The sequence below is a fragment of the Podarcis erhardii genome (assembly GCF_964252035.2).
Source record: "Podarcis erhardii genome assembly, chromosome: 9".
Lineage (NCBI taxonomy): Eukaryota > Metazoa > Chordata > Lepidosauria > Squamata > Lacertidae > Podarcis > Podarcis erhardii.
The window spans coordinates 63,529,949-63,551,201 of NC_138512.1; the positions used below are offsets into that span (position 1 = coordinate 63,529,949).

At 40.8% G+C, this 21,253-nt stretch overlaps 1 protein-coding gene across 5 annotated transcripts in view; it reads right to left on the minus strand.

Annotated features, from left to right (window-relative positions):
- The window catches only part of CCSER1 (coiled-coil serine rich protein 1), a 715,014-nt gene that overhangs the window by 82,043 nt on the left and 611,718 nt on the right, over positions 1 to 21,253 (minus strand). The window contains exon 11 of one of the 5 annotated variants that reach the window (XM_081876748.1): positions 13,060 to 13,100. The exons of the other annotated variants lie outside the window; for them this stretch is intronic. Within the exon in view, the coding sequence (XP_081732874.1) occupies positions 13,087 to 13,100 (14 nt within the window). The 3' untranslated portion in view covers positions 13,060 to 13,086. Of the gene's footprint in view, positions 1 to 13,059; positions 13,101 to 21,253 lie in introns of those variants that run through there. 5 annotated transcript variants of the gene reach the window in all.

Below are 21,253 nucleotides of genomic sequence, written 5' to 3' on the forward strand. Positions count from 1 at the left end.
TGAATAGGACTGGTCCCTATGAAACAGTTGCCAGGGCTGATGATCCACACTTCCTACTTCCCCCTAAGTCTCCTCCCCCTCAGCCAGATGTTTCCCAAGCAGCCTTAAGCTATGTTAGGGAGTGGCCACCTGTGCTCTTTGTTCTGCTACTCGTAAAGCTCTCTGTGTCCTTGGAGACAAGGGGGAAGGGGAGCTTCCTACAGTAGGAATGACAAGATCTATGGGTGCTTCTGCAGCCTCTGTCTCTTCTTGCTCTTATGCCCATTGCTCTTCTTGCTCGCTAACACTTGTTGCCTCTTCAGCCTCCAACCACTCCTCCTCCTCTGACCTGTCCTCAGTGTCCCACCACCATTCCCCAGGCTCTGAGCCTTCCTCCTGTGGGTCTTCTCTAGGAGGTTCCCTGGCTAGAGCCTGCCAACATTTCTCATCATCCAGCCAGTCCCTGACACCCAGAGGGAGAACTCAACACAGGGTTTCTAATTTTTTGTTGCAGGCTGGCATCTTCAAAAACTTATAGTCACACCCAAAGCCCTCAAAATTGCATCACATTAAGTTGAAAATCTCGAAAAGCACACTGAACGGATCTTTCCAATTAGTCCATCATCATCAACTTGATTGCCTGAGTCTATAGTCACACATCAGTTCGCATGGTTCATTTTGTCTCTTATTAAGACAGACAATTATCTAATAATGGGAGAAAACAAATTGAAGGTGTGAATTCACCCTTAAAGCACAGTCCTTTACATGATCAAAAAACACATTCTGATCGTAATTAGCTGGTATACAACTTTCGTATTTCTAGTAATGGCACATAATATCTACAAAGGAGGTTAGGATGTCCTTTCAAGTAGGACATGTCCATGAGACTAATCTTCAAATACACAAGATGTTAAGTGTCTTCCTTGTTTCAGTAGTTCCAAGTCATGTTTAACCTTAATCTGCCCCAATGAAAAGCATTTCCAAAGTTCACCCAAACCACACTGCCTTTGTAACCATTAAAGACATCAGATCAAAGCTCTTCTCCCCCCCCCACATCAGAAAAAAAAATAAGAAAGGATTATTCAAACTTGAAAGAGCATGGCTTATCAGGATGAGAAAATACTTGCCAGCAGTGAGCCCAATATCATTTGACAGGAAGACTTTGTTGCCTTAAAACAAACTGAACATAGAGATTTGTAGATTGCTGAGCCTTGGAAGTCACTAGAGAGTGTAGTTCAGTTGCTTTTCATTTGGCCACAGTCAAGTTCTGCGTGGGAGGCAAAGAGATGTTCAAGCAGCCTCTGGAGAAACCTTCATCAATGACAACCTCTGTGCCACTTTATTGTTTAAAGCTGCATTCAATAAACACTATGCGGTTGTGCTTAGGTTTCATATTCATGGCCCAAATAGAATTTGCCAGTTGACCTAGGATTGCAGAGTGGGAGGACACATTGGCCTTGTTCATCAGTCAGAGGACTACAGGTCACTGTGATGTTGCACTTCCCCCATGCCTCCTAGGAAGATCATCACAGCCTGGACCCAGCCAACAGCCAGAGAAGGAGCAGATGCAGGAAGCTACTTTTCCATCTCTCTGCCAGAAAGAAAAAACTGCCTTAACTGCTAATTGCCCTCGCATTGCAGAAGCACACCTGGTCATATCTATTAGCCAGAAAGCTAAGCCCATTGTGGGGTGTGTATGTGTGTAGGAAGTGTGCTTGTTTTGTTTTTATATGATCCACAATAGCTAATTTATTTAATTCACACAGAAATGAAAAAATGTATAGGTAGTAACGAAGGCTTAAAATGGAAAATGGCTAAATCTGTATTGCTGAAGAGTTGCTAACATCGGGGTTTTTCCCATGTTGTTTCTAAAGAACTATAAGTTCTTGCTGAGTTAATGATTAACTGATTGTCGTTTTTCTGGCAGCTAAAAGTGAGTGCTGTAACCTTAGATCATGTGATGAAGGTATTAGGTTGCAAATCTCCATTTTGAAGAGCATTGCCTTTGAGTCTTTGTTTCCCAAACTCCATGGAGTAAGGATGTAAATGAAGCTGTCTTAAAGGGAGAATAAACAGCCTAAGATGGCAAATGGGCTGGAATGCAGGCTGTGGAGAGGGAGAGAGAAATCTTTGCTTATAGGTCTGTTTGGATTATTTCATATTTTCCAAGATGCTGAGCCTGTGCTGGACAGCACAAGACATTGTATGGATATTTTTGGATGTATCATTGATGCTTATGTTTTGTTTTTAAAGAGTTCTGCCAGTAAAAGTTTGACTAATATTTTTACAGGCCTGGACAATGATTTATTTCCAAAAGGAATCAGTTCTTATGCTTCCAGTCTCTTCAAATTGTGCAATATTAATATCTGCAACATGTTCTATCTTCTGAATGGCGGATGCCAGAAACTGCAGTTGGAGACCATGGCCTGTTCCAGCAGACTCTTCTTTTGTGATTATGTTCATCTGGAGGGTCATTCAATTAAAAGCCAGGATATACATCTTTAAAATAAGAAATAGGATACTCTATATGCAAATTAATCACTGAATGTTATATAGTGAACTTGGCATGTGTTGGCTAGCAGTGAGGAGTGTAAACCAGGAGTCCCCTGTTCAAATGTTGACCTGTCACAAGCTGAACTAGTTTTCTGTCCCCCAAATCTGAGCCTCAAGCCCCATCTGCCTAAGGAGATAATACTGAATAACCTAACAGCATCATTACAATAATTACCGACAATGGACAAAAACTGCTGTATAAATGTTAAGTGGAAATATCAGGACTAGATGAGGTTGAGTGATAAAGAGGCCAATCAGGTGCTAGTGGCATGTCCCATAGTTGTGAATTGCCACCCACTTTCTCAGCCTGAGTACCAAATTGCAGCAAGGCTATAATCCATTGCCGGGGTTGTCAGAGGTTGGGGACTTCAGTAAGGGCACTTCAGAGAGTTATTAGCACTTTTCTTCTATGCCTCCAGTATTCACCTCTTGTACAGTATCTCCAATTAGTCTGATGAACTGCAGCTTGCTATCATTTTTAAGCAATGAAGCTCTGATTTCATCAAGGAGGCAATGCCGCGAAGCCCTTGGCTTCAGTAAAGTAAGCCCAAGTGCCTCAAAAGAGAAGAAGATAAAGAGGCCATGTCCACAGCCAGCCAGAGAGATGGAGCCTGCCTTAAAACTGTTAACACATTTCAGATATTCTAGCTTTGGATTCCTGGTTTTATAATTTTGCAGCACTATAAGTCACCCGTTTCAAGGCAGAAAGGGAACATAGTGACTTCTGGAACATCTGAATGGCTCATTCATTCCTTTGAAACAATCACTCCTAGGCACAGTCTCCTGCTCACAAAGCCCATTTGGCTCCCTGCTGTAATCCTTTGGGTGAGGATACAAGCTGCGGGAAAACTTGAATGTGAGTGTAGGGAAACTCCAGTCGAATGCAACTGAACACTGGTGAAGGCTCATCACTGAACCTACCTAGAGTAAGTAAAGGCAACAAAGAGGGCATTCTTTGCTGCCTCCATTGCATCCTCATAACGTCACCTAGAATGGGGCTTTTTACAGGCTGGCCTGAAGGCAGTGACAGAACCAACAGCAACTTGCCTTGACTTGTTTGCAAAGCATTTAGAGGATAAAATTGCTTGCATCTGCCAGGATCTTGACTTCACTGTTAGAGCTGATTAATATTAAGAGGTGTCCAGAGCACTGTTTAGTCCTGTTATGTTGGATATGTTTCAGTTAGTAAGGCTCAAGGATGTGGACAAGGTGCATAGATCTATCAATGTGACCACTTGTGCTTTGGACCCTTGTCCCTCTTGTGAGATTGAAAAAATTAAGGCAGCCTTTGGGTCACCTCATAACAGTGAATATTTCCTTCTGTTTTGAGGCGGCCACAATTTCCTGTGTATTTCTTTTTGTAACATTCACACATTACTGCAGAAATGTGATGGAACAGACTCAAAATTGAAAAGTTATTCCACAAACTAAAATTAGACTGATCCAATATATAGTCCAATATACAAATAGTCTTATATTACCTCCAGAAGAGAATAGGTTTGTACAGTGTATACAGTTTACATTAAGCCACAAAGGGTTTCTGGGATGACAGTGGCCTTCTAAAATTCAGTGCCACAAATGTCTTGTTACATTGACTTAATGACAGAATCTATTCTATTGATTGTCTTTAAACTTCCTTTGGTGGCTCAGCAAATTTTGCCTCCAGCTGCAATAAAATGTAAATCTGGCTTTTAGTTTCCAGACCTCTTGCCGTCCTTTAAAGAACTGCACACACTTCCTTAAGATTCTGGTTGACTGCACAGTTAAAAAGGCTGCTGAGTATCTGAAATAACTAGCTAACGGCCATCAATACTGCTGAGTTGTTCTGAGACTTTTCCATAAACCTCCACTTTTCACTTTACATTTACACAGTTCAGTAAGCCTTATGAATTGAACCAATATCTTTTTGCAGACTTTCTGCAAAACCTTGCTCACAAAAAATCCCACTGCTGTGACAGGTTGAGAACCACAGAGCTAGGATCTCACGCTGCTGTGGTTTAGCCATTTTGATGTGTTGGCATTCCATCCCTGTCTCAATGTTATTTGAAACATCTGATCTTGGGTTCTGAGCTGAAGTTAGAGGTTCTTAGACTTGGATGCCTTTTTGCGAAGACTACAGGAACAAACCAGAAAAAGTTAGGTGCGTTTGGATCAATGGGACATTAGCATCCTGTTAAGTTCTTAAATCACATTGATTTTAGTGAAGCTTAATTACACTTTAGTTTCTCTGAATTGTGCTCAAACAGCAGCAACTGCAGAAAATTAGGCTCAAGTATTTGTGCCTGTGATGGCTTAGGTAAGTCAGTGTTCTTGTTCCATTGTATAACTTAGGAAGGCAAGGTAAATGCCCTCCCATCAGATGTCAAGGCAGCCTTGTTTAGGGAAGTTTTTAATGTTTGATGTTTTGCTGTGGTTTTATAACCCAGTGTGGCTGCGGCAACCCAGTCAGATGGGAGGCATATTTAAATAAAGTTGTTGTTGTTGTTGTTGTTGTTGTTGTTGTTGTTGTTGTTGTTGTTTATTCTGCATGCTTGCAGTGCTGAAGTCTCTTGTCCTGGCTCAGCCACAGATACACTGGCCTGAGACCGAGCAACCCAGCTGGCGAAAAGGGTTGTGTAAATCAAAATTTTTGTTTCCCTCTATCAGGCTCTGGCTTCTCACCTGTCGGTAGCCTAGTTCCAAAACAGAGTTTGGAATAGAGGCAGGTTACTCTACCATACTTTATCCCACTGTGAATTATGTTGGCTTCCTATAGTTTGGATTGCTCTGCTCATGTCATTGGGGTAATTCTGGACCAAAATTAGGTTCCTTGACAGACTCCAGGACCTTGATGAAAGGGAAGGAATCCCAGCCTCAGGGAAATGGAGAAAATAACAGCAATCTTCTGCAGCTGAAGACAAACCCATTAGCTGAATTAATGCATTGTGATGATGTAACCCTCACCTAATGATAAATTATGGTGAACTTTTATGTGGCTTGCCAGACTTTGGATGTGTGTGGTTCACTTTTTGCTGCTACTATTTGACTGTCTAGTTGTTTCATTTCTATTATGTACTTCTGCATAAGAAAACATGTATAAGAAAATGTGTTGTTGTGATTGATGTTCATCTACAATAATAAACGCACAAGTTAGTAAAATAGGATTTCTGATGCAGAAAGATCAGACAATGGAAGTCAGGCAGTAGGCATTATTCTAGTGAATGGCATGATGAAACTGACTGTTGTTGTTGTTATTATTATTATTATTATTATTATTATTATTATTATTTGTACTGCATACTTTTAGTAAGTTATTACAGTTCTTTTTTTTTAACCACTATGACCCCCTGCCTCATTTCATTTTATCAAGCTGTATCATTTATAATACATGTGGTCAAACCTACAAAAGTGCAAGTTGTGTATGGGCAGATGGAGGCAGTTTGGCCATTTCTGTCATCATTTTCTAAAGATACGCAACAAGCCATCTTTGAAAAATGGCTAAATTCTTTGCTACTGCATCTTCCTTGTCGCAGGCAGTTCCATAGCTCAGCTTTCTTCAAGCTGAGTACAGACTTTTGCTCTGGAGGTCCTGTGACATATTCCCTATTTTAAGCAGAATGTGCTGATCCAGAGATTCTAAATATCTTCCCTCCCCTCCTCTACATGCCTCTCAAATGCATTTTCCCCATTTCCTGAAATTTCTTCTGCTGTTATCCTTTCACATTTAATTTGTACCATATTCCACCACCACCCAGACAGCCACTGTCTTTCTTCCCTCCTCCCTTGTCCACTTACATTCACTTCCTCCTTAAAAGAACTTTGCTCTCTTATCCCTCTTCCTTTCTCTAAGTTTATTAAAAACAACAGTAAACATTTTATCTCACTTTGTAATTTCCTTTAACATCTACTCTGGCTTTTCCCTTTAGAGGAGGGAGATCTTCCTTCCTTTCCCTCTCCCCCTCTGAACTTCTGGGTCACTTTTACCCAGAATGCAATGAGTTTCTGGGGTTGGTCAAAAAGGCTATGGCAGTGCAAGAAGACAGTACAGGAGACACAGGGCAGGCTGTGGCACTGAGGCCCAGATAAGAGTCGCCCAAGGCCCACTGGGGAGGTCCAAGCCCACTGTTTGAGAAGCACAGACCCAAACAAGACAAACAGCCAACAAATTACTTATATTTTCCCCACTTGTGTATAGAATATTGCTATTTATGGAATTTCTGGAAGTATTGAATACTTTCTCCCCATTGTGCCAGAAGGACTTATTTTCAAAGTGTCTTTTTTTCCTTTGAATATTCATGGTCCCACATGGCACACATCTTTTACATTTTAAGACCTAATTGTATCAAAACTGCCTACACCTTTATCCTCATCACCCCACCGCTTTCTGGTTACCAAGGCATTTCTCTCTGGAGAATTGCTATTCATAGCTACAGTAGGGATTTCATTTACAATGCCTACTATGTCCTAATCCCCATGACAAGAATGCAGCTCCAACGCAAGAGTTTTTTTTGAGGAAACAGAGCTGAATCATTTAAACTTGGCAAACCTGTCATGTACAGATGTATTAGGAAATGATATTGACGGGTCCCAGACATACAAGAACAGCCTTGCTTTTCTCAGACCAAAGGTTCATCTAGTTCCCATTGGCCAACCAGGTAATAATTGGAAACCCATGGCAGTAGCTCTCTTTCCTTTGTGAATCCCAGCTACATACCCTCCAACGTTTCTCCAATGAAAATAGGAATGACCTATATTACTATTATTATTATTTATACTATGCCCATCTGACTGGGCTGCTCCAGCCACTCTGGGAAGTTTCCAACATATATAAAAACATAATAAAACATTTTTTAAAAACTTCCCAATAGTGCCTGCCTTCGAAAGGTTGTATAGCTACATATCTCCTTGGCACAAGGGTAATATAACTCCACATATCTCTGATGAAAATAGGGATGTCCAAAGGAAAAGCAGGACATTCCAGGATCAAATCAGAAACCAGGATGGCTGGGACTGTCCCTGGAATGTTGTCTCTGAACCTTGAAGTAGTATGTAGCCAGCATATGCCTGTCTAATCCCTCTGTAAAACCAGACAAAATGGTGGCTGTCACTGCTTCATATAGTTGTGCAGTGTGAATTAATACTTCCTGGTTCAGAAAAGTCTTGTGCCTCAGTTAATGTGACTCTTTCCTCCTCTAGCACTTTGTGACAAGGTGGTGGGGAACCTGTAGCCCTTTGCATGTTGTTGGACTCCAAGCTGCCTTAGACCCAGCCACCATGGGCAATAGTCAAGGATGATGGGTGTTCATTGTAGTTCAGCAACATCTGGGGAACCACCCAGATGTGATACAAGCAGCTAAGCCCTAACAATTCAGGAAAGTGAGACAACCAGAGTATCTGCATTATAAACATTTGTCAAGTTTTGTCTAACAAGGTTTCCACCCAAAGAATCCTGGAAATTGTAGTTTAGTAAGATGCTGAGAGAGATCCACAGTCCCACCTCTGGAACCTCAGTTTCCATGGTTCATTGGGAAGAAGGAATTATTATTAAACCTCTCAAAACATGCTGCAGCATAAACATGTCCACTGTCAGATATGATAGCACCTCTGTCAGTATTTCTGCTTTTCGCTGGTCAGTTTTGGTTTTGCATTGACAATATTTAAATCAATCAGTCAATCAGTCAATCACACCCAAGAATGGGGAAGTGTTGGTAACAACTCACAAATAGTGGGAAGTTTGATATTGTATTGCAAGGAGAAACACGAAGCTTCAGTGAGTTCCATTTTTAATCCCTCTATGCACAGCGAAATCCTCTTAAATAGCACAAGCTAGCAGAAATGGGGGAAAGTAATTGTTCCAATTATCAAAGGCTCATAGGAATACATTGATCTGGGAGAAACTCACTTTGATTTAATAAACTGCTTAAAAATTAGCATTGAAAAAGCACGAAGGCAGGCAAAAGCAATAGCTTTGACTTAACTCCAGTAATGCAGAGACAAATAATTATATGAACCCAATTCCAGCAAAGAAAAAATATGTGCATGAATACTAACATAATAACTTCAGCTCACTTTTTAATTTAATGCGTCCATTAATATAATGGGTCTATTCTGGACACAACCTGTGGTCACTAACAACCAAACTTTTAATATTAAATAAAAGGTTTCTCGAAACTATCAAGTTAATAATCTCTGTTTCCCCACCCCCACAGCTGCAGTTATTTTCAGACAGTATAATTATATCCTGAAAAAAGGCATAACTAATTAGCTCTATGCCCATCACTGGTATGACAAAATTCTGAAAGAACAATGATACAGAGATAATACTCATAAGTGACATTTCAGTTACTGCAGTTAGTTCAGAAAGATGTAGGGACAGAACAACAATATAATAATAATGATTCTTCTTTGTCCTTTAAGCAATCAATAATAATGCTTATTTCCCTACTGGGAAAAATGGCTAAAAATACATTTTGAGGAACAAAAAACATTGAAGCACAACTAGAAACATAATGTTAAGATCTCCAGGAAATGAAATAAACAAAACTCATGATGAATTTAAGCAAAGATGTTGGACATTTATGGTGATAGGACTCTGAACTAAGAAGAAATGCCTGGCTGGATGAGGCCAGAGTCCACCTCAGCTGAATGGTGCCACCTGAATCATGTTACTTCAGCCTGACTATATTGATACTGAATGGAGTGCACAGTTCATCATAAATTTGAAGCAACTTCAAAGCACATCAAAGTGCAAGGAGATAAATAGGTACCACTCTGGCAGGAAGGTAAACAGCATTTCCGTGCACTGCTCTGGTTTCGCCAGAAGTGGCTTAGCCATGTTCGCCACATGACCTGGAAAAACTGTCTGCGGCCAAATGCTTGCTCCCTCGGCCAGTAAAGCGAGATGAGCGCCGCAACCCCAGAGTCATTCACAACTGGACTTAACTGTCAGGGATCCTTTATCTTCAATTTATTAAGCAAAAGCTCCAACTCACTGCAAGAAGTAAAGGCCACATTTAATAGTCTTTCCGGCAATGCAAAATATACCCTATTAACATCTATGCCGAAATTGCTTCAGAAATGAACTAGTGCCAAGAGTATATACAATTTAACTTGTATTGGATGCAACCTAAAGAAAACTCTTTAGAAATGAACAAATCGCATCAGTACCTTGGAAGATCCAGATTTAAAGGATGCATTGACATTGATTTCTACTAAGAACTGTCAACTTCAGTTTATCTGTGGTTCATATTGCTAGGAGGAAAGGCATATTAATTTCAGCCTGAAAAGCAAACTATCTGTTAGCTTTGTAAACAAACTACCTTTAAATATCATTTTAAAAATCAAAGACAGATGAGAAGACAGCTGATATGTCAATGTGACCTCCAAAGTCATAGACCACTCAGTTTCATTTAACCAATATATTGCAGGCAGAATTTTAGTCAGCAGTTGAAGCACAATGTCCGCCAGATGTTTTGAGCCACAGCTCCCATCAGGCCCAGCCAGCTTTCTCAACAGACAGAGATTATGGGGTTTGTAGTTCAAAATTTCTGGAAAGCACCATGTTGGCTATTCCTGCATTAAAGCTATGTTTGATTAATCTGCCCATTATTGCATGGGTAGTAAACTGGATACCCCAATGACACCCTAAGTGAAGCTACACTATACCTAAGACTTGCTGGGTTTCTATTCCTCTCACTGTGCAGATATTATGTAGGATTGGTTCATCACATGTCTGCGTTATGCATTCCAGCACCGAGGGAGCAGATGTTTACTGTACTCTGTTTCCGTTTGTTTTTGCTTTCACTTCTGACTTCTCTCCGAGGAAGACGAGAAAGAGGAGACGTGTTTTCTTTGGTTCTGCCTTATGCTTAATAAAGTAGCTTTAGTGCTTACAACCTCAGCCTAGATCTGACTGCGTTTATCTCTGCTGGACTCTGAATATGTGTTCAGTGTCTCCAAGACATAAGTCATTATAAATCGTTGGGGAAGGTGGTTCGGAACTCCCTAGAGCTGCACACTGCACGCTGATGGGAAAGACAGGCTAGAATCGTTCCTGTTGTATGCCTGGGGGTTGCCCTAGCCCCCGGCCGACCCGACAAGAATGGCTGAGTTATTTTGACACCTGAAGCAGATAATCCTATAAATATCTCCCCATGGGGGTTAAAAATGCAACCATGATCAATTAAATAAACAACCCATTTACTACCCTTTCATAACACCCAGAATCAGCAATCTGAGGCAGCTGCCTCACTTTGCCTAAGAGGAGGGCCAGTTCTGTTACAGCAGGCAATATTCATGGCTGGATAGCCATTTTTAGTCAGAATGGATTGAGTAAAATGAAATCATCATCATCATCATCATCATCATCATCATCATCATCACTTAGTAGGCTTAGTTTATCATAGTTATTCAAACCATGCTTGGAAATTCCACCCAAGCCTTGCCTGAAATTTGGATTTGAGATGGTATCAGTAAAAAGAAAGTAAGTTATGGGTTCTGCCATCTAAACTCCCTTCTTCGGAACTATTTTGGGAGAGGGAGGGGAAAATTTCCTCCACCCTTTCTGCTGCACCAATTCATATACACAAAAACCGGCAATATGGATGGGAATTTTTGCAAGGTTTAAATCAAAGCTTTGCAAATTCTAGTTCAGGGGTCAGTAAGGCGTACTGGCCATGGGCCAGACTACTCCCACGAAGATCATCTGTTGGTTGGGCCGGCGCAGCGCAATGCTGGCAATTGCGTCTGTGCATTTCCGTGGCAGCAGAAATTGCTTCTGCGCATGCCAAGATGACAAAAGTTGTGCCTGCGCAGAAGCGATTTTCAGTGTCTGGGCATGCGCAAAAGTGATTTCCGGCACTGCTCAGCGAGTCCCCATGCCACACCAATTTAGTACAGCATGCGGGAGACTCGCCAAGTGGGCAGCTCAGTTCAGGGGCAGCTTGTGGGCCAGTAAAACGGTCTTCATGGGCCGCACCTGGCCCATGGACCACATGTTGCCGACTCATTCTAGTGCAATACCTCACAGGCAAATTGATATAGGCTATACCATGAAGCAGTTTGAGAAGCCATTCATGACTGGCCCAAATAAGCATTCATCTATTCCATACCTGAACTCCACGATTTAGACGGTAGAAACGATTACACAAACTGTAGCCACGATTGCATAACAAGACATAACAGATGCGGGAATGAGAAACAAAGGGATAGGAATTGGGAAATAGTATAAATTGCACAGGAAATTCAAATGAACAAAATGGCAACAAAATTTCAAATAGAAACATCACAGACAGAGTGGAATTAGCTATATAGAAAAATGTCTTATTAGTCAGCTCCAGGAGGATTAAGTGCAATTTTTGAAAAAGACTGTAGATACCAGTTCTTTCCATTTATTCTTTTCCCCATTGTTAATATTTTGTGCCATGTGGAAACAAAGGTGTTAGATCAGGCCGTCAAAATCTGTGAGCTACCAACCTGCCTGTTTTAATGAATTGAATATTTTAATTGCTTTTACTAATAATTTTATCATTTGGTGGTGTGTGGGGTTTTTTTTTTTGGTAAACTGCTTTGAGTTTTTTTCTATCATCAAGCGGTATATAAAATTTATGAAATGAATAAAATAAATAAACCTGAGCACAGCCCACCAGCCACGAATCGTATTCTGCCATGTGGCTTCACAATTTCCCTGTTGTGTCATATTAGCCAGACAGAGAGAAATAAGGATAGTTGCATCTGCTCCAACAATTTACCAGAAGCAACCCCACTGTCTGGTTCCTATCCCATGTCAACCCGTTGCACATAGATGGTGCCAGGGGAGACAACCACCACCACCACCATCCTGCGCAAACAAGGCAGAAGGTGGATAATACACTTGTATAATATATAACTATAGGGTAGAGCAAGTGTGAGGAACCTTTGGCACTCCAGCTGATGCTGGACTACAATTCCCATCAGCCCCAGTAAGCATGGCCAATGGTCATGGTTGATGGGAGCTTGTAGTTGACCAACATCGGGAGGGCCAAATATTCTCCACATCTGGGGTAGGGCACTCAGATGGTGATTTATAATGTTAGGATAGGAATGCTCACAGAAATAAGTTTCTGAAATGTTGGGTGCTTATGAAGCCCCTGATGGGCCCAACCCTGTGTTGCTTGTAGACAGCTTTTCATTCATGGGCCACAATTTGTGCAGGCCTCATTAGATCAGACTGAGTCAATTTTTAATCCCCCGTTCTCACACCAGCGGTAGAATCATGTGTAGGATTTTATCTTATGTTGATCTCAAATAACAAAAAATAAATTTAAAAAATGGACAACCCTTTTTAATTCACAGTGTGCTTTTATTTCTTTACTTTTCATCTGAGATCATTTAATTCAAATGGTGCTGCATCTTACTATATTAGTTGAAGATTAGAACAGAAGTCAACTAATAACAAAACACATAATTTCTAGTTAATATACTGCAAAGCTTTGACATACGAGAATCTGACAGGAAATTTCTCTGTTTACCTTTCCTCATTATGAATGACCACCAATTAGTTCTTTGTGTTGTGGAATCACACCTGGGTTATGTCTTTCATGCTTTGTGATCTACACAAATGTATATATTTGTTATATATCTGAATAAGCATTAAAGCAATTGATGAAATTATTTTCCAACTTTTTAAAAAATAAACATGTTGCTTGCATCACAGCTTCACCATGGAGGCACCATGTTGTGGTCGCATAAACAAATTATTTGTACCAACTCTGGTTTACATTTCATACATACCAGTTCTTAACACTGTTCTGCAGAATGCTTAACATTCTAAGCATTCTGTCAATAAGCCTCTTACAGCTACAAACCTACATTCCCTGGGAGGGCATCCCAGGGAGTACTGGGTGTACTGGATCTCCGTATCCAACACTGGAGAGGGTGATCTGATGTTGGATCACACCTCCTCCAAGCCATGAAAACCTCAGATGCTCTGTTCTAACTCACCACCAGATTTAGGACAGTGCAGCCAGTTCCCTTGCACACAGGGTGCTGAGCCGAGCCTGCACAGAATGGGAGGCAAGAGAGAGGAGGGGACGAAAATAAGAAATATGGGGGGGGGGTTTCATCCTCGCTCAGGATGCATTTTACCAAAGTCCACCCTTGGTCCAACTGATGTCAGGGTTCCAACACTTTGCCATTAAGGGATCATCTTGTGGGCAGATGAAGGGTGTGCTCCAAAACCACTTTTTCCATTAATATGTAACAATTTACACTTTCATCATCTACTAACTATTAAATTATTCACTCATCATTATGAGCAATACATTTATGAGTTCTAAAGTAAATAGAATGGCATTATATGTCTTTTTTTAAAGAAACATACCATATTTTTCCATGTATAAGATGAGGTTTTTTGCTTTAAAAAATAGTAAAAAAAATTGGGGGCCTGGGGAAACCAAGAACCGTGGTCCAGGTCCGGTCCAGAATTCGTAGGTTCCGCTAGGAGTCATTCTGACAGGGTCAAGGCAGGACACGAGGCAGGAAACCAGGCAAGGACAGGTACAGGATCTCAGGCAGGGTCTGGCATACAGCAGTGTTGCTCCTGCAACCTGCGGCAGGGTCCGGCAACCTTTTATCTTTGTCGGGGTAATGGCCGGTCCTGATCCCCCGGCAACTCACCTCCCTGTTTTGCCCGAAGGCGAGCACTCCTTCTGCGACTACTCAGGTCTCTCCTTCTCTCAGACCTTAGTCTTTGCAGCTCGGGAGACGTTGGTGGGTTACTAGACCCAGGGGCTGCCTTAGCCTCCCCTGACCAAACCGGTAGTGGAGTAGCTGTAAGTGATGGCCCAGCTGAAGGCAACGAGGTAATCCCTGCATCTGGAGCCAGGGCAGGCTCAGGCCCCTGACTCGGCCCAGCTGGTGTTTACTGCAGGGGAACCTGTGCAGACTGGGACTCTTCAGCATCAGGCCCCAGACTTGGTTCAGATGATGCCTGAAGCAAAGGATCCGGTGCAGACTGAGACTCCTCTGGTTCCGAGTCCGAGCCTGAGTCCCAGGCCATCACAAGTTTGCTCGACGGCATGGCCCAGCACAGAGTGGGCGCTGCCTCCCCCTGGATCCTGATCCTGCCTGGGATCCTCCTTCCCCTCACTTCCCCGCAGCAGCAGCTGCCACTGAGGGGGAGCATGTGGTGCCTCAACCACTGCCTTCGCTTCTGCACCACAGTGCACTGCATGCAGCTCATGCTGGAAACTTGGAAGGCGATTGCCCCCCAAATGATAAACTTGCCACCGCAGATCATCATTCACTTCTGTTTTAGGGTTTTGTTTTCTTCATTTTGGGTTCAAAAATAGAAGGGTAATCTAATACATGGGGGTGTCTTATACATGGAAAAATACGGTATTTTCCTCTCCTTGATTGTGTCAACCTCAGGCAGGCTTCCTGCAAAATTTCCATATGACATTTATCTTGCTCTGATATTCATTTCAAGCCTGTGGCTTCTATGTGACAATTGTCGGCACTCTGCATTTTATTACAGGTCTGTAGTGAATTCTTCCCTTGTTATTTAGTGTTTGCTCGATGTAGCTACAGTGCACAGGACTAATGCTGTGATTTGCCAAGATGTACCACAGGTTATTTTCAGAGTATTCTTGATATGATCTCACTAAGTACACAGCAAGGAAAACGTATTGCTCCAGCTGAGCCTAGAATCAATTGCCAAGTCCAAATGTCAGCAAAGTGAAAGCTTGTTCAAAATTCATTATGGGATGTGATTGATATAGCAGAGTCAAAAGGAAATCATAATGGAATTGCAAAGCTAAATTTGGTCTTTAAAATGAGTATATGCATTGAAGGTGGCGGGGGTGGGGGTGGGAGAGGGAATCAACCATCTCCCATTAAGCACAGATGGAAAGTTTCATACACACACCTGAAAAGTGCACTCAATTCAAAGCAATCTAAGGAAATGATAGTGCTAGAGTATCTATCCATCTATCTATAAAAAGCTGGTTGTCAGCATTCCATCACAATTCTCAACTGAGGATGAAAATGTGCTGAAAAACAGGTTGTACATTGTCATCTGGGAGAAGGTACCCCCATACTTTTATTTCCTTCCAGTGTGTATATAGCGCTCTCTCTCTCTCTCTCTCTCTCTCTCTCTCTCTCTCTCTCTCTCACACACACACACACGTACTTGCAACATTTAACCCAGCCCCTCTCCACACACAATCTACTAAACATAATGATGGGCATTGTTGCTAGTGAACTATAAAAGTCTGAGTTTGAAGTCGGTATCTGTTCCTATGGTGGTACAGAGCAAATAAATCGTTTTAATTCTCCAGTCTTCCAAATTATGAGTTTTTCAGTTCTAATTCTGCTATTAATTCAGTTCCATACTTCTCCCTCTGCAATTGCAGGTATTTGCTTTATTTCAGATCAGTAATTGCATATAAAAGAAAGGTTAGTACCATTTCTTTCGCAGCTTCACCAGCTCATTAGACAAAAGAAATAGATTAAGGTCTTGCACAAGGGAATCGGTGGTGACTCAGATAAGGGGGGAGAATTAATATCGAAAGAAAAAGTGCAATCTATGGAATGGTTCGCACATGCTTGTACATCAGTGGATTATGTTGCCCGTAGTTATTGTACATTTGATGTCTTGAAGCTGAACGTGTGAAGAGGTTCCACTGAAAAGCCTTGTTGTATTTGATGTGGTGCTAGATGACATTAAAGTTCTACCTGTGATATTACATCTGCAGTTCCTCATTCACACAAGCAAGTGGTTAGTCACTTTTCCCGTCACTGTACCTTACTTTACAGCCATCAAGTGATAACAATACATACGTGTGCATCAGGAATAAGTTCTCACTACGGAGAACTTCCTTTGAAGGCATGACCACAATCTATATATAAGATAGCAGGTTGTTTGAAACAGTTTTTAATATTGTGTTTTAATTGTTGTAGCCCACCTTGGGACCTTAGGATGAAGGGCAGGTAATAGATATTATAAATATGTATTCCCTCTGCTCATGACTAGGGGTGAAGAAGAAATTTGGTTCAGTTTGCATTTTAATGCTATCCTTGAAAAATCTACCCTTAGATTTTATCTTATAATGCAATTCCCCAACCAAAAAAATGTGTGAAGAAATGCATATGTCAGTGAAAACAATAGCAGCAACATATATTATATTGGGAAAAATTGCTTGCAAACAATATGTATATCACACAATGCTGCATACAGAAATGTGTATAACAAAACTGTGCGCTAACATGCTGAGACCTTTTGAGAGGGTTTTGTGTGTTTTTTGAAAAAAATAAATAAATTACAAACAGATGCAGAAATGTAGCAAGCTGCACAGTTAAGCCAAACAGATGAAACTCCACTTCATCATGTTAAAAATTTGAATGTTCTTAAATACTAGTAAAATCCAGATGATTTGCCCATTGGCATGCATATGCTAAGTGATGTAAGCTGGCCAAATTTCACACAGATCTATTGAGAAATGGCCTAGATAAAATAATCATTTTCTATGTCTGCATTCTGCTCCCTTTGTAGTTATTATTTGCCAGGCATAACATACTAGCACTGTGTGTGTGTCTTTCTTAACTTATCACTGTATCATAAAATTCAAGGAAATGGGAGAAGTCTTGCCCTTCCTGCAGGAGGAGACGATTGAGGGTGAAAGACCAAGGGCAAGTGTGGTGAACGGAAGCTAAGCTGGAAGCAATCACAGTATGTGAGACTCTAGAACAAGACTGGGGAGTCTGTGGTCTTCAGATGTTGTTGGACTCCCTTCAGACCCATCTAGCATGGCCAACGGTCAGGATGATGGGAGCTGGAGTTCGACTGCTCACGGTTCCTCACCTACAGAATACAATTGCTGCTCACACGACATGGAAAAGAAGCCTAAGTGCTTTAACTTGCAATTCCCATTTTTTTCTTTTCTTTTAGTGAATGAGTGAGTTTGTAAGTGATTTACCTCTTCTGTTAAGATGAAGCAGATCTATCTAATCTATCTATCTATCTATCTATCTATCTATCTATCTATCTATCTATCTATCATCATCATCATCATCTGAATGTTGCTCTAACTTAGGTCTAGTTGTCTTAAATGGCATCAGAAAAAATAAACATTCCCTGGACAGTACCACTCCAGTCTACAGATGGGAGTCCATATGAATGAATGCTCCTCCATACAAAGAATCTTCTCGCCACTTGGAAAAGTAGCATGTTAGTTTTCTGCATGTAGGAACACTTTAATTTATTTTTTGTGATGAAGCATTCTATAACATGGCTCTTCACCTGGACTCTGAAATAGTACCATCCCCTCCAGTCACAGGTTTCCCTTGAGCTGTTCATGAGAACTAGGCTTAGTTCTTCAAGAGTATCCTGACTAAGCTTCTGGATCTACTGCATTGTGTATATGTGTGTACAGTAGGCTCTAAAAAGCCATATCTTTGTGTGTAAGTACATTCTCAGAAGATTATAGGCTTATAGTCATAAATGATTGCTGTGGATTATAGTGTTAACTTCATGATGATCAGAGGTTTAGGATTTAGGATATGGAATCCTCTATTTTTTCCCTACTGATTCATAGTCCATGTGAGTACCTGAATGAGTCTGTATTTATTTGTGTTTTTTCTCAATAAATTGCACTTTTGCTGTCACTGTAATTTAAAATAATTGATACCCACCCATATTAGTTCAACATTCACTTTAGGAGTTCCATTATTGTGCCATTTCATTACATATGTTGCAGAAACACAACCACATAAACAATACCACACTGCAGAGGTGTTCCCATTAGATTTTCAGGAAGTTTTAGTCACATTCCATTCCCCCCACACCACAATTCTGTCAGGAGCATCAGGGCACTGCCTGACTTTTGGGTGAGACTATAGAGCCTACAAAAAGAAGACAACTGGCTGAAGAATCTGCTTGGGTTGCAGCATAGTTTCCAGCTCATTGTGTCTTCTTAGCATGGCAAAAGCCCAATATATTTTTCTACCTCAAGAAAAATACAAAATGGCACCTTGCCTCACTTCCATATTCAGAAACCGATTGTGTTGGCGGACAAATCATAGCTTAGCTCAACAGGGACTTACACCACACCAGAGGGCAGCAAGCTAGCACTACATTCAAAATCTTCAAGCCGTCAATAAGTGCTCAGAAGACCCAATTTTTTCCACCGCCTGCTATTCTATCCCCATCCCTAATGTGAAAAGACTCACTAGAGGATCCAAGACCAGATAGCAGATCACACCAGGCCTCTCTTCATTCTCCTGACTGTTTGTGGAGTGAAGATGCTTCCAGTATAGTGATGATAGCAGCTTATTTTTCTGTTGGGATCATGGGAGATTAAATGCAATCTCCATGATCCTCAAGGGAGAATGAAATTGGCATTCATTTTATAAGTAGTCAGGGGAAGGATGAAGAAGGCAAAATACGCAGCAGCTTTGAATTCAGGCACATCCAACAAAACAGACATTTCTGGCACTCTTCAAATGTTATAAGTAGGCATATACTTTTGGGTGAGGAGAAGTAAAAAGTGAGGTCTGTTTAATCACATCCACTGCTGTGGCTACATTTGCCTCTTGCCCTTTCCATTATTACCACATGGACCCCAGAAGGTGGCCCAGAAGAGAATGTGGACCTCAGAATGAAAATGGTTCCCCACCCCTGAGTTTAAGAGGATAAGGGATAAGAACAACTCTCCTGTCAGAGAAATAGAACAGCTGCTGCCAATCAGAGCAAACAACACTATACTAGATGGACTTAAGGAACACTCCTGTATTCTTCGGTCCCTTTTCCTTGCACAACCCCAGGCAAGTGCTCAATTGCACAGGAAAAGCATGGCCATGGGATTCTGTTTCCTGAGCATTTCTTAATAATCTTGCCTGCTGTTTTGGACTAGCTTTGTAGAATGCCATTGTGCTTTTTATTGTAGTGTGTGTTTCTCTATTTCACATAGAATTTGTTAAAGGATGTTCTCATTGACCTGGAAGACCTGGTACTGGAGAGATTGCATGCTCTCTCTTTCTCTTTTGCTGTTCAAAATGTCCAGTTTAAGCAAGATTAAATCGTATTAGAGAGGTACAACATTGGCTAACTGGAAAACCCCATAGGCTGATGTTGTGCAAAGGGGTAGGAACATAAAGCTTGCCGCATTTATTTAATCACCTGTAAAAGAGAAGAATATCATTTTTAAATCTGTGTGCTAATGGAGTGTATAAATGTAAATACAAAGCTATTACTCACCTATACAACTCCTTTCTCATGTGTCTCAAATTGTATTGATTGCGTTAAGAAAATGAATGGTTGTTCCTTACAAGCACATCTATTCATGTCTGCTAGAGTTCAAATCTTTCCTTTTTTCAGTTTTAAATTGCTACTTTCTCTGCAACTTGTACCCAGATTTATTTCTCCCTTACCAAGAAGACACCCTCCCAGGGAGGTCTCAGAGTGGACATTGATATACCTATACAATCTCATGTAACTGAATCATTTGCAAAGCTTGAATTCCAAGCTGTAAAGATGCATTAGCAGCTTTTGCATAATTGCTAATGGGAACTGTCTTTTAAATTTTGTTCTGATTGTGTTTACACTTTTTAACTATGTTTCCTTCTTGTTAGTGGTTTGTCCTGCGTGTTCATATTTTTCTCCCATCATGGTGTAGACTCAAATATATGTTTTGGAAATAAGATTATTAGTGGATTATTAGTAAACTTAAAGCACCACCTATTCAAATGAAGGGATGTCTGAGGAATTTGATCTTTGGCAGTTCTTACATGAAATGCTGGCTTGAACTAATGCTCTCAGACTAATGTGTGAATCCAAACTTAGCTATCCAACCATTTTTGCCTTTTCTGAATGTCGTGCTACAGTTCTTGGAACATATAACAAAATACATGTTTAACACTATTTTGAGAGAAAATATACATCAAAATGCAAATATTCTTATAAAAGAAATAATTTGATTTGGTTATGGTAATTTATTCTGGATGTTCTGATTTTATAGCTTTGTTGTTTTATATTTATGATGTTTTAATTACTCTACTTTAAATCACCTTTATATTTTTTAATGAATAGGCAAACTTATAAATACTCCTATAAAACAAGAAAGGAAAGGACATATTTACAAGCATATTTAAATATGCATTTTAACATTATTATTTTTAAATCAGAGATTCATGCAGAAAAAGCAAGGGACAAAATTATGAATAAAAACATGAATATAAGAAGAGCCATCTAATCCAGCATCCTGTTCTCACAGTGGCCAGTCAGATGTCCATGGGAAAACTGTAAGCAGGACCTGAGACCAGGCGCATTCCCCTCGCTTCTGGTGTCAAGCAGCTGGTATTCAGAATAACTCTGCGTCTAACCACATAACCTCCATTGTGGCATAAGAACATGAGCAAGTCACATGGACTAGAAATAGACAATATGTATGTCTCTTCTTGAATGGAGATAAGCATTCTGTCACTGCCATCCAGATGCGAAATCAAATGAGCATCATAGGAATATAGGAAGCTGTGTTACACCGAATCAGACCATCAGTCATCTAGCACAAGGTTGTCAACAATGATGGGCAATGGCTCTCCAGAGTATCAGGCAGGGGTCTGCGGCATTAGCTACCCCTTCTAGTTTGGCATAATCTGCAAAGTTGATGGACATCCCTTCAATTCCTTCATCCAAGTAATTTATAAAGACACTGACTGAACAACAACAGACCCAGGAGAGAACTCTGTGGCATCCCACTTGTCGCTT